Raw genomic sequence first — 14,066 nt, 5'->3', positions numbered from 1 at the left:
GTTAAATTAAGTGAATAATCTTGTGGAGTTATGTTCTAAGAACACTTTATTAATCTCCATTTTAAAGCGTGAATGTATCTCACTAGTGAAATTTCATTGGGTATGTTGTTGTTGTTGTATTTTAAGGCGTGAATGTGCATATAAAGTATTCTTTAAAAAAATAATTATTTTCTTCTTTTTTCTTAGAGATAACAAAAGAGACTTATATGAATGATTTAAACAAAATTGAATACCATACATTTATAGTATATGTCTTAGGAATTATTTCGTGTCAATAGATATCATTGTTTATAAATTATGAAGTAACTTTTGATTGTCACTTTTAAATTTAATAAAAAGCACATATGAAGTAAAAATTCAAATAGCCAATTCTAATTTTGTTTGGATTGACGTATTGTCACAGTTATAGTAGTTCTCTTAATTCTTTACATTTCTTTAGGTATCAAAATTGAAAAGAAAAGAAAATTCTTGGTGTTTTTACTTTTCTTTTCTTCTTTTTACCTTGTCTAGTAGTGGAGTACTAACCATCCTACAAAATGGAGAAGACTCTTTTTAGTTTCCAGATATTTATGAAGTATCAATAATTTAAACTAAACATTTTTGTTTCCGAGAAATCCAATCAACAGACGGAATACGTAAAGATTTGGTCTTTTTTTTGGATCGAAAAAAGTCTCAAATTAGACTTTTTCGCTACTAAGTTTCTGAACCATGAACGGCGGAGGAGGCGACGCCGCATCGCCGCCGCTATCCTCACAGTCAGCGGCAGCGAACGGCGGCGAATTCCTTCTTCAATTACTTCAGAATCGTCCACATCACCACCATCCTCAGCACCAACCGCCGCCGGAATTGCAGACTCTGCCACATGATCCGGCGGTTGCCGCAGTAGGTCCCAGTGTACCCTTCCCGCAGTTGCCCTATTCTCACTCTCCTCCTCTCTTTGTACCCCATAATTTCTTTATTCAAGGGTTTCTCCAAAACCCTAATCCTAGCCATAACCTTAACCCTAATTTCTCATCTCCTCCTGCCCACTCAAGTGGGTTCAGTCAAATTCAACATGCTGGTGGTCCACTTGGATTTGGATCAGTAGGGGAAAACATGGGCAATTTGGGAATTTTCGGTGGTAATGCTAAGCCCTATAAGTCAACTCCTGAGCTAGATCAAAATTTGACCTTTGGTTCGTTACGTAGAGATATTCGAGGCGATTTGGGTATACTAAATAATCGTCTCAATGGTGAATTAGCTGGTAAAGTTGGTAACTTTGCACAGAAAAGCCAAGAATCAAGATTAGGGAATGTTAGGATGTTGAATGGTGTGGAGGGTAAGCTTGACAATGTTATTGGTTCGGGTCGAAAACAGCACGAGAGTTTGGGAAATTTGAGGGGTCTTGAGCAACAGAATAGTACTAGTGGTGGAGGTGGGGGTGAGAGTGGGGGTTTGGGGTGGGGAAGACAGTTTCAGAGTGGGGGTGTAAGAGGGGTGGTGCCACCACCAGGTTTTTCGGGCAAAGCGAGGAGCATGGGCTTTGAGCATAATGTGGATAAGGAGAAGAGCAATTTCGTTGAGTCGAACCATAGGGTTATTGGCTTGAATAATAAGAATGAAAGGGAAAGTAAGTATTTTCCCAGGAATGATAAGAATTATGCAATTGTTTCGGATGGTCGAGGCATTTTTCGTCAGCTGGACTCGCCTGGCCCACCGGTAGGAAGTAAACTTCATTCTGTTTTGGCTTCTGATGTTGAGGATTCTATGTTGGAATTACATGGTGAGGAAGCTGAGAGTGGAGAAGAAACTGGCAGTGGGATGAGGGATAAGCTAGGTAGAGGTTCCGCTCGAGGTCAAAGTGAATTGGATGATTTGGGAGAACAGCTTATCAGTTCTCTTGGACTCGAGGATGAATCAAATGAGAGAAGTGATAAAAAGAAACATCATGGCTCTCGTGATAAGGTATTTAGTACCCTCATTTATTCAGATTTAATGTGCTGGATTTGGTAATGTGCCTCCTTAGTCATTATTTAGCCTTCCTTGTGTGTTACAGTGGTTTAAAGAAATTGAATAGTTAATATACAATGGAAATAAATACATGCACTGAAAATATTCGTAGCTTACAATGCATGGTCTTGTGCCCTTATGTATGCTAAAAGTTTCATCAGCAAATTAGGATTTAAGATTACCTCTTCACAGTTTATATTTGTAAAAGAAAATTTGTTTCAAGTACCTCTTTTTCTTTTGTAGTATAATGTCTAACAATTTCTGATGTAATTCTTATAGTCGTAATACACCTTATTGATTTCCTTCCCATGCAATGACTGGATTTTGTATAACTAATTGACATGTTATCTGGCTTTCGCAGCACATATATGCGAGGCTGATAGCCTCGACTGTGAGCAACCATATGCACTGACTAGCTGAGTTGCTAACTCATTGCATATAGAGATGTATGTTAAATGCTAGTAATAAAAATCCTCTTCAGTTTCTGCTTTCACAATTTGAATCAAAGTCCTTGGGAGCAAAAAAATATTTACCTGGAAATTCAAATTGATTTTGGGTGGTACAACATGGATCATTATGTCGAGCTAACTTGACATAAATTAGAGTTTCAGGATGGTTGGTATACTAGTCTTGTGGAGTTTTAATCTGAAATGAAGCACATCAGTTGAGATGTGAAAAATTGACTTTGCGGATAACATTGCCCCTATTTGTCAATGCATCAAAATATATATGCTTTATCGAAGACAATTCTGACCAGCGTATTGTCGAAAGCTAGAAAATGACAAATTGTAGAAGAAAAATATCTAGCTTTTTCACCCACGCATCTTTTCAAAGCGGATCGAACATCATAAGTACTTCCCGTTTTTTTTTGGCAAGTCAAGGAATACTTTCCTTGTCTCTGATTATTTTCTTTTTCCATCCTAAAATCTGGTAAATTGGACTGTCTGGATGTCTCTTGCACAATCTGTATCTATATCTATATTGTATTAAAAGCACGAAGCTCCTTAGCGAAATGTTGTTCGCCTTTTTTATCCCTTTAAAAGCAGCTCTCACATTAGACAAATAGGTAATTTATGCTACTTCCCTAATATTTAGGATTTTACAATCAATTAAAATTTGGTTCTTAAATATTTCCTTATTGAACTAGGTTAGGAAGTCCTAATACTTAGGATTTTAAAATTAATTGTTATTCATATAGTCAAACTTACACCACATCAAAAGAGCTTAATAAATATTCCTAAATCTAATTGTTACTGTAGCCTATGATTAATAGGGAATATTATTAAAGCTGAAGTTGATTGACATGATTTGGATTCAAATATTATCTGATATACATATACAAAACGTAATTACATGAACATTAAAAACTATTGAATCATGTATGAATTCCACAATATGCAAATATACATGAACATACATCAAGAAATAATAGTTCTTGTCAGATGAAATCATTAATCTTTGTAGAAGTGAAGAAAATGAAAGAAAAAAAAGATTATAGTTACCTTGTTAAGAGTGAAAAAAAAAAGAAGAAAGGGCAGCCCGGTGCTCTAAGCTCCCGCTATACGGAGGGCCGGACCACAAGGGTCTATTGTACGCAACCTTACTCTGCATTTCTGCAAGAGGTTATTTCCATGGCTCGAACCCGTCTTGTTAAGAGTCAAGCTTTTGAAATTTCTTTCGAGAGTACTGATCACACCAACTACATGATTTTTTCTAAAACTGAGGTTCGATATGATTTATTTTGCTGATCAAATCTCAGTAATAGTTATTCGATGCGGTTCAACTAAATATTATATATTAAATTATTTCCTTATTTAAATTTTGGGCTGAGCTTATATTAAACTTTAAATCAACAATTTTTTTTATAATACTAGTAAATTGAAAATAACAAAAAATTTTCAAAAAATATTCTCACAATAAATTATAATTATAGTTGAATATAACAATAATTTTTCAAAAAATATTCTCACATACCACAATAATATACCTTTATGAGACAAGATTTCTTCCTACATTAAGCTACCTAAATGGGATTAATTTTCATCCTTTTTAGGAACTTATTTTTTTATTTTATTTTATAACACAAACACATTATTTATAAGAATTTAAGTTATCTATTTATATCTATACTAAATTAAAAGCACGAAGCCCCTTAGCAAATATCATTCACCTTTTTTTGCCTTTTAAAATATATTTCACATGACAAAATTGTCATTTGATTAACTTGCTAAGATTTAGGATTTCAAAATTAACTATAATATTTTACTTATTAATGTTTAAAATACCAATATTTAATACTTTGAAAAATCGATTAAAATTTTACCTATATAAAACGTGTATTTATTTGAACTATATACCATAGCATAATTCGTTCCATCATGTCGAAGTTTGATTAATTAAAAGTTTTACTTCAGTAATCTTTATGAACGAAAATATTTAAGTCGTAACCAAAATATTAGCGTCTGCTTATTTTGGACTCCTATTATTATTTTTCCTTTCCCTTCGTCAAAACTGAGGTAATTAGTTTTTTATCTTCTTATTTTTTTGGTTTTGAATCTGTCAAGCATAATAAAATGCTTAATTGAAAGTAATAGACTTTATAACTCTTAATAAAGAACTTCCACATGCTCGGTAAATACTTAGTAACTATCATATAGTTAATCCGTTAACAACAACAACAACAACCTAGTAAAATCCCACAAGTGGGGTCTGAGGAGGGTAGTGTGTATGCAGACCTTACCCCTACCTCATAGGGAGTAGGATAGTTAATCCGTTAAATTTAAAAAAATTATAGAAAGAAACTAGCGAGTAACATTCATTTGAACTGAAATTATGTTCTTGTTATTTTCATGAGATATCATGATAGCTATTTCCCATTGGATTTTTGATATATATAATCATAATTCTTGAAAGATTATCAATAACACAAATTATAAATTAAATCTTTTGGTCGTTGAGAGATTTGGGAATAAAAAGGTTCATTTTTATTCCAAATAAAAAGAGCTTGGATAGTGGAAGAAGTAAGAAAATAGACAAAATTCGATATAGTATATTATAAGAGTTGGTTGGCATTAAATTGCAAATTTGAAGGAAAAAAAAAAAGAGAGGCCGAGACAGTAAAAGACAAAGCTTATTCTAAATGAGTTGTCAATTATTTTTCTTTATTTTTTTCATTCATTCGACTTGAGAAATTAAAAAATAATTCGGTAAACTAAATAACTTAAAGTACAGTAGAACAAAGAAAGAAAGAAATTATGACAGTCGCTCTTTAGTTCTTACTGAGTTAACAAGATCAGAAACAAATACAGGAGCGAACTGAAGAAAACAATCACTAGAGGGGACATGAAACCCTAAACAAGATTAATATTTATCATTTTTATGATTTTTTAGTCTTTAATTTTTATTTTATAACTCAAACACTTTTTTTTAAATATTATGCATGTTGATTGTTTTTAAAAAAGATTTTTCTCATTAATATGGGGTACACGCGCTAGTCTCTATAAAATTGTGTAACTGTATTCTACTTCTCTAGCATATTGTGTTCTATTGGTGTCTCTGCTACAATGTTCCAAAGATTTTAGCAATGATTGATTGGGGTAAAGAGGAGCTGGAGCGAAAGTGGAGGGGTATGTATCATTTCCCTTGTTTGTTAAGAAAGCAAAAAAGGGGCTGAGGGCTTCCCTTTTTTTCAGATCTTTCAATCCATTTAAAATTAGATGCAAAAAAGGAAGCATGATATTTTTACTTTCTTCCAATTGCAAAACAATCGGAAGTAAATCACTAATATCTCATAAAGACGAAATAAACCAGTTAATCTCTCTCCCTTTTAAGAAAGAACAGTTAATATCTCTACCCTTTCTCATATCCGTCTTGAAGCCAAATTTAGTGTTGGCGACTCACTTTTGTGCTGCTTTCATCAGGACTACCGATCAGATAAGAGAGGAGAATTTATACTCGGCCAGAGGATGAGAATGTTGAAAAGACAGATTGCATGTCGGAGTGACATTAATAGGATGAATGCTGCTTTGCTAGCTATATATGAGTCCTTAATACCTCCAGAAGAAGAAAAGGCAAAGCAGAAGCAGTTATTAGCACTTTTGGATAAAATTGTTAGCAAGGAATGGCCTGGTGCTCGGCTCTATGTTTATGGATCTTGTGCCAATTCTTTTGGTTTCTCGAAGAGCGATATTGATATTTGCCTTGCAATTGAGGATGCAAATATTGACAAATCAGAGGTATTGTTGAAGTTGGCTGACATGTTGCAATCGGACAATCTCCAGGATGTGCAGGTATTCCAAAAATCTTAGTACACATCTACTGATGTTCATTTATGCACTATCCAGATACTGATGAAGGGTACAACACGGGCCAGACTGGCCTCTAAAGAGGGGTTTGGAGGGTGCTAGGGTTGGTCTCAGCCAAAAGGGAGGGAGGACCAATCCAAGATTTGCCAGGGGGGTCTGTCCAAGGCTGCTTTTTATTTTATTTAATTTGTTATTTATGGTTTTGCATATTGCAAACTGAAGAAAATAAAAGAAAATTGCCCTCTCAAAAAAAAAAAAGAAAGAAAATTGGACACAACTGTGTAAAAAAAAAAACTCCGTAACCCTATAGATCTTGGAGAGAATGAAGGATATACAAGGACAAATTTAAGTTTCTAGTTTTATAGAACGATTAATTTCATTTCAAAAACATAATACATGAACAGGCAGAAGTCATATGCGGTATTCATATAGCTAATTTCAACTGCTTTAGGATTGAGACTGATTGAATCTATAGGTGAAAAATAATGAACGATTCATTCAATAAGTTGTTTAAATTATCGTCTGAATTAGAACTTTCTTGAATCTGTAAACTAAAATTATGTTTTTTTATGAGTCTACAACTAAATTATATTATCATTTCACTCTCATTACTTTTGACTTCAGAACAATGACACTCAATGGATATGTAAATATTGGCTAAATATTGGGGGGTGGAAGATTGAAACTTTAGACTGGCATAATTTTGTGCTTGCGAGTTGCGTGTTGGTTTTACGTTTTTTTTTTGGGTGTATTCGTCCGAGATCTAGCTACCAAAGCTGTGCTTGGGTAGTTTGATGATCCTTTCAATTTACGAGTGCATTTCTCGAAACAATTGAAAATTCAACCATATATAGAGGTCAATGTGAAAACTTCAATGTGGATCCGACCTATTTTTTGGGCCACAAGACAGTTCCGCTTGAAGGCCATGACCAGTGTGTTGGAGAGCGAGAAGCGGAAAAAAGCAAGGAGACCTTGCTTCACTGAAGCAAGAAGCGGAAAGCGAAGCGCGCGCTTTTTTCATGTGAAGTGCAATTTAATACATAAATAAAAAATATTAAATTGGCATTGATAAATGACCAAGAACTCAATAAAAATAACATATTAAGCAATTGTTTCAATTCTTAAAATAACAATGGACTTTTGTGCTACAATTGCCAATTGCAACTCCATACGCCCAAGCTGGATCTTTATTTTGGCTTGATGCCATTGGATAATGAGATAGAATTTACTACAATCACCAAAAAAACAAAAACAGAACTGGTAGAACAGGGCAGAACCACTAAACAGCAGTTTTTTAAAAAAAACAGAGCAATAGCATAACTAGAAAACGGGGCAGAACAGAGAAAAGAAGAACTGAAAAAAATAGAAAAGAAGAAGAGAAACGAAGAGAGGAGTCGAGAGAAAGCAGGTAAACCAGAGAAAAGCAGAAGAGGAAGAGAAGAGAAGAGAAACTTACCTTGAGAGAATAAGAAAAGAACTGAAGAAGAGATGTCGCAGGATGTTTTGGTTTGTAGCAGTAGCGAGAAATGTTTTGGAAGAAAGGTGCGTAAGTGTATTTGCTATTTTTTTTAGAAAAAACCCTAGGCAGACGCTGGACTTCACTTAAGCGAGCTTTTCTCACTTTTTTTCCTCGCCCCACTTCTCGCTTTTTTCCCTGAAGCGCTCGCTTTTTTTCAGATGCCTTGCTTTAGGTCAGAAAAGCGCAAACCTTGCGCCCCGCCTCGCTTCAGCGCTTTAAGCGAGAAGCGCTTGCTTTTAATAACCCTGGCCATGAATTATCCCGGTTGAGGCAGGTTCTATTCATCAAGTGGAGAACAATGTGTTGTGTGGGCTGGACAAGTCCACTTGCCTTGTTCGCTACTTCAATCCAGAGTGGATCTAGAATCTTATGTGCTTCTGATTTGTTATGAAGTCCTTAGGTTGTGTGGTACACTTCCCCTATGGGGCGTGTTCATCTTTGTTATCTGGCTAATCTTCTTGTAATACACATCTCAATATGGTTTCTAACTAAGTTCCCGTACAGGCGCTAACGCGTGCTAGGGTGCCTATAGTCAAGCTTATGGATCCAGAAACTGGGATATCATGTGATATATGTGTGAATAATGTTTTGGCTGTTGTTAACACAAAGCTGCTTCGAGATTATGCACACATAGATGTGCGATTAAGGCAGTTGGCATTTATCGTCAAACACTGGGCTAAGTCGAGAGGGGTAAATGTAACTTACCAGGGGACATTATCTAGCTATGCGTAAGCCTACATTTTCTCAATTATTTTCTTTTCCTCTCTCATTCTCTTGTACAGTAGGCTAACTTTTATTTTCTTCTTCCAGGTATGTGCTAATGTGCATTCACTTTCTACAGCAGCGAAGACCTGCCATCCTTCCATGCCTACAGGTGTGTTTTCTTTAGCTCCTGTGCTATGATATATGCCTTGCGTGTGAAACTTGTAAGATTTTTAAACTACCTGAACTGTTTGTCAGTAAGCCATCACTGCAAGGATGTGCGAACTATGTGTTGTTTGGTTGAGTGTGAATGACTTTCCTCATCAATTGAAATCAGGGGTGGAGCTAGTGTGTTGTTCATGGGTTCGGTCGAACCTACTAACTTTGGTTTAAATTCTGTATTTATTTTATGAAATTCATTGAATATGTACAAGTTATTAACTTGGAACCCAGTAAATTAAAAAACTAGAATCCCGAACCCATAAACTTGGAATACTAGCTCCGCTTCTGATTGTAAATCTTTTCCTCTAGACACTGACTCTGCAAATTAATAGTTGTTTGACTCTTCTTTCCTTCACGTGCTCCTTCAGTTAAGCATGTATAGTTTTCCGTGAAGAACAAAACTGTTTCTTCTTGGTTTTCCCTGTATGATTGTCCGCATGGATGCATTTGGAACTTACGAGCTGTGGGTGTTCATGCCTTAAAATTCTCAGCATCTTGCACTAGTTAATTTACCCTCTCATCAAAAGACAGCAAGATTCTGTCCTCTATTCTAAAAGGTAGGATTTAAAAAGTATGATCAAGAAAGAACTTAAATGATTCCTTCTGGAAAAAAAAGGACTGTAAATGTTTTATGCACATGGGCAAATGAAAAGAATGAGCAATTTGCTTTAACATTTACCATAAAGTAATATGAAACATGCATGTTGTTTTCCTTCCTTTTTTTCCTGTCTACAAATTATGTGTAGTTCATTTACTTTCATTTGGTTCATCAGTTTCTTTTGAAAAAAGTTAATCAATTTATTAATTTGTCATAACTCCGATAATTTGGAACGATAATGTGTCATGTCTTTGCGTTGGAATATTTACCCTTTACATGTGTTACTTCTCGGGCTTGCAAACTGGTTGGGATATCAAGGTCTTGTCTAGTGGTGGCAAAATGGATTAAAAAGATAATTAACCATCCATATTATCCTCTAAAAAATGGACTGGATAATGAACTTTTAAAATGGGTCAAATATGGATAAGATCCATATTATCCACTTAAAAAATGGATAACCAATGTGTTTAACTTTTACATTTGCAAAAACTCAATTTGGCGGTTCCTCAAATTTGGGAGACTAGGAATCCTCCCAGAAGTGATCATATTTAAGAAGCTATGGATAATATGGATATTCATATTATCTACTGGATAACCCATTTTCTATCCGTATTAAATATGGCGGGTCGGATTTTTTTAAATCCGTTTTTGGCATCACCTGTAACCTGCCCGTTTGCCACCCCTAGTCCTGTCTTTGATCTATTCCTGCTATATATTTCTTAACTCATAAGAGAAACCAAAAAACTTAAATCTAGAGGGGAGGGGGGAGGGTGTTATTCAGGCAAATATGTAATTGGAAGGGGACTTCTATCTATGTGTTACTTTATATGAAGATAGTTATTCTTTTTTCATTTTCATTTCCCCTATTCGCTTATCAGGGAATGCAGCCAACCTACTCTGTTACCGTTGACAACATTGAATGTGCTTACTTTGATAAAGTGGAAAAGCTTTGTGGTTTTGGATCCCACAATGGGGAAAGTCTTGCTCGGTTAGTGTGGGCATTCTTCAACTACTGGGCCTATTGTCATGATTATGCAAATGATGTTATTTCTGTTCGTACTGGAAGCATATTGAGGTAGGTCATTGCAGCTACACAACTGTCTTGTTCTTGTTGATTATTTGTTTTCTGAAGATCTTCAAAATGAAATGGCATTAGTCATATAGTGGTTCTGTTTTGGGTTGCTTACTACTCTTCCTGTATCGTTATGTACAGCAAGCGAGCCAAAGACTGGACTAGGAGGATTGGGAACGACCGCCATCTGATATGCATTGAGGATCCTTTTGAGGTTTCTCATGATCTTGGTAGGGTGGTAGACAAGTTCAGCATAAGAGTACTGAGGGAAGAATTCGAACGTGCTGCTGAAATAATGCAGTGTGACCCGAACCCCTGTGTCAAGCTCTTTGAACCCTATATACCTAGCTGATTTTGCCTTTTTCCTCAAGGAAACTGTCCCATATTTATAAGAATGCCCTTTTGGATGTAAATTCGTTATTAAGTTCGTTTTTTGTCTCTCTTCTCGTTTTTGCTTTCACCTAAATGTATTTAGGAATTAGGTGCTTTTGATCATCATCTAGGTGTCTATTTTTGTATGTAAAGAACATTCTCCTAGAATTCTGTGGTACATATTTATGTTGCGTATTATTTAGGCATGGAATTGTTGCAATGGTAACTTGATTTGTATGCTGGCCCTCTAGATTCGTGGATCATAACTATAGTAATTGATCAGGAGAATGATAGTTGCTGAAGGAACCAGTGTAGAACTTACATTTTATATGGAGGTAAATTAATTATTCAATGTTATACATGCATACTTTGTGATGAATTGACAAGAGGTCAAATCTGAACCTGAAAACACCCAGTTCTAGTTCTCTATTCATTAATCTATGACCGGGGAAATCAATGGTTTATTCAAGAAAAATGCTTCTAAGTTAGCCAGAACAAGTTGGAAAGCATCGCGAAATGCTTCCTTAGTGAAAGCAGCTCTATGTGGTGTAAGAACAACATTATCCAATTCAATTAACTCTTGAGGAACCTTAGGTTCATTCTCAAACACATCCAAACCAGCACCTGCAATCTCACCATCAACCAAGAACTTCACCAGTTCTTTCTCATCAACAATAGGTCCACGAGCAATGTTGATGAGAATGCCATCCTTTCCCAATGCTTTTAGAACATCCTTGTCAATCATGTGGCGAGTTTCGAGAGTTAATGTACAGCATATGACGAGGATGTTACAGTTGAATGCAAGTTCACAGACGTTTGGGTAGAAGTTGTAGTGAACTGGTTTCTTTTGCCTAGAGTTGTATGAAATTTTGCAGCCAAATGCCTCTAGCCTTTTTGCAACTTTTAGACCAATGTTGCCTAAACCAACTATTCCCACATGCTTACCTCCCAACTGCAAATGAGCAAATATCAAAAGGGGATTCAAGAGAACATCAATATTAAAATTGGACCTAATAAAGTTACTACTATTAATTTAGCTATGGTGAAAATGAATATTTTCAATTTGAAAGGTAAGCGAGGATCAAAAGTATACCCTGGAGCCCAAAGGGTACCGAATACTTTTAGGCCAAATTCCAGAGCGAACAAACCGATCACCGGAGCTAATTTTCCGAAGTAGGTCAATCAACAAACCGACACCAATATCAGCAGTATCCTCAGAAAAGACATCAGCGGTATTAGCAACGGCGATACATCGGCGACGGCACTCAGGGAGATCGATATGGTTGAAGCCAGTGACGACGAGCTGAAGAGAAGGAAGACGGCGGAGTATGTCGCTAGTGATTGGGCTCTTGCCATAGCAGATGAGTGCCTTAGTGGACTGAGCGTGGGCCTGTAGGAAGAGCTCTGTGGAGAGTGGAGATTCGTAAGCTTTGAGAAGTTTGAATTTTTGGGAGAATTGTTGTTGGTGGATGATGAATACTGGAGGTGGATGAATTACTAGTAGCTCTGGAAGCTCCATTTTCTACTTCAGATTTGATCAAATGGTTGTATTTTGTCTTTTGGTCCTTGGAAATTATGACGAAACTAAATTTAAATAATTTGAAGCAAATCAAACTCATCAATGTGTCCCTAGCCTTTTCCTTATATTGGTGGTGTATTGGGAAAAAAGTTGAATTTATATTGAAGATGACGTGGCGTGACACGTGGACTGGACAAGTGGTCAAAGCGTAACAATTGGGAAAAAGGTACGGGAAATGACAGGTACGGGAAGAAGAAGTGAAATAGACACGAGAAGCAGTTTAGACACGAGTCTCGTACCAATTCGAAGTCATTTAAAGCCAGTGGGTCGAAAGGCATTGAAGACATGAATCTGAAGACAAAAAGGAGTCCAAATTCAGTATTAAATACCTGATACGTTAGAAAATTGGTATTTAATAGGAATGATTGTGTAACGGCTCATTTAATGTCATTTATTGTCCATAATTGTCTCATTAAAACTTAGGTTTATTTCCTTTACCTAGAATCAACTATAAAATGAGGAAGTTGTATTGGGAAAAGGATATCATTTTACATCATACTGAAATAAGAAATTTTGTTTACTGCTTTGTTATTATTCTCAGAAAGCCTATTATTATTTTGGTCTCTTGATTATCAGTAACCTGATTTTTCATCTCAAATTCTAGTTTTATCCAAAATATTATTTCTTTGGTGAAACAAATTGGTTCCGTTACCGGGAATCTGATAATCTATTCTTTTTAAGTTACAGTCTATCTGTTGTTATCATCATGTCATATGACAATAATAACAGTGACAACACCTTGGGAAACCGTGAAAATCAAATGCATCAAGATCAAGGAGATTTGCAGAACTTTAACGCGGTTCCTGCCCTTCAAAATTCACCACGTCAATCTCGTGAAGGCACTCCTAAATCACATGCTGATGAGCAAGAGCAATCAGAACATTTTGAGGGACCAGAAGAAGCTCTGCAAAGAATAATTGATGCACGGGTTAGCCAAGCTCTTCAAGCGCTAGTTAGCCGGTTACCTGCTGCGCCGTCCACACCTTCGCCAAATAACAATACGCTGGAGAATCCTCGTTCTGGCCTTGTTAATTCAAACGAAGGAACCCCCATTGAACCACGAGAAATGAATCCAGGTAATACAAATAATTCTTATTTACAAAATTTGGTACTAACTTTGCAGACACAGCTCAAAGAACAAAACGAACGCATCGAGCAAATCCCTGGAGTTCCCCCAATAATCAAAGGAATAGATGCGGATAAATATTCACAACAACCTTGGAAACCGAGTACTGCTCCCCTTTCAACCCCTAAAAAGTTCAAAATGCCTGACATTTCAAAATATGACGGCACAACCGATCCACGTGACCATGTGACAGCATTTACTACAGGGGTCAAAGGAAATGATTTAACCAAGCAGGAGATTGAGTCCGTGTTGGTCAAAAAATTTGGTGAAACACTCACCAAGGGTGCACTAACCTGGTATTCTCTTTTGCCTGAAAACTCTATAAACTCTTTTGCTGAGCTTGCAGATTCTTTCATTAAGGCACACTCAGGAGCACAAAAGGTTGAAAAAAGAATGGAGGACATCTTTAAAATCAAACAAGGGGATACAGAGTTGCTCAGAGATTTTGTTGATAGGTTCCAACGCGAACGAATGACTTTACCCCGTGTACCAGATAATTGGGCTGCAATAGCTTTTGCGAGCAATCTAAATGTTAAAAGTTCTGAAGCCACGAGAAGACTTAAAGAAAGCCTTCGAGAGTTCC

General features: G+C 36.2%; 2 protein-coding genes across 2 annotated transcripts; one reads left to right on the top strand and one right to left on the bottom strand.

The window, feature by feature from the left end:
* Positions 1–505: 505 nt before the first annotated feature.
* On the top strand, positions 506–10,998 carry LOC109218345 (UTP:RNA uridylyltransferase 1). The gene is made up of 6 exons (XM_019382705.1): positions 506–1,944; positions 5,910–6,278; positions 8,317–8,540; positions 8,623–8,686; positions 10,213–10,409; positions 10,548–10,998. Exons 1-6 carry the CDS (start codon positions 709–711, stop codon positions 10,756–10,758), a joined length of 2,301 nt encoding a protein of 766 aa, XP_019238250.1. The 5' UTR covers positions 506–708; the 3' UTR covers positions 10,759–10,998.
* Positions 10,999–11,088: 90 nt separating this feature from the next.
* Positions 11,089–12,436, bottom strand: LOC109218346 (glyoxylate/hydroxypyruvate reductase HPR3-like). The gene is made up of 2 exons (XM_019382706.1): positions 11,872–12,436; positions 11,089–11,730 (listed from the first exon to the last, which is right to left on the bottom strand). The coding sequence occupies exons 1-2, from the start codon at positions 12,295–12,297 to the stop codon at positions 11,212–11,214; spliced, it is 945 nt and encodes a 314-aa protein (XP_019238251.1). The 5' UTR covers positions 12,298–12,436; the 3' UTR covers positions 11,089–11,211.
* Between the last annotated feature and the right edge of the window lie 1,630 nt (positions 12,437–14,066).

The sequence above is a fragment of the Nicotiana attenuata genome, unplaced genomic scaffold (genome assembly GCF_001879085.1).
Source record: "Nicotiana attenuata strain UT unplaced genomic scaffold, NIATTr2, whole genome shotgun sequence".
In the NCBI taxonomy this organism is placed as follows: Eukaryota; Viridiplantae; Streptophyta; class Magnoliopsida; order Solanales; family Solanaceae; genus Nicotiana; species Nicotiana attenuata.
The sequence above is the reverse complement of the archived record's forward strand: the minus strand, read 5'-3'. Positions and strand labels throughout refer to the sequence as shown.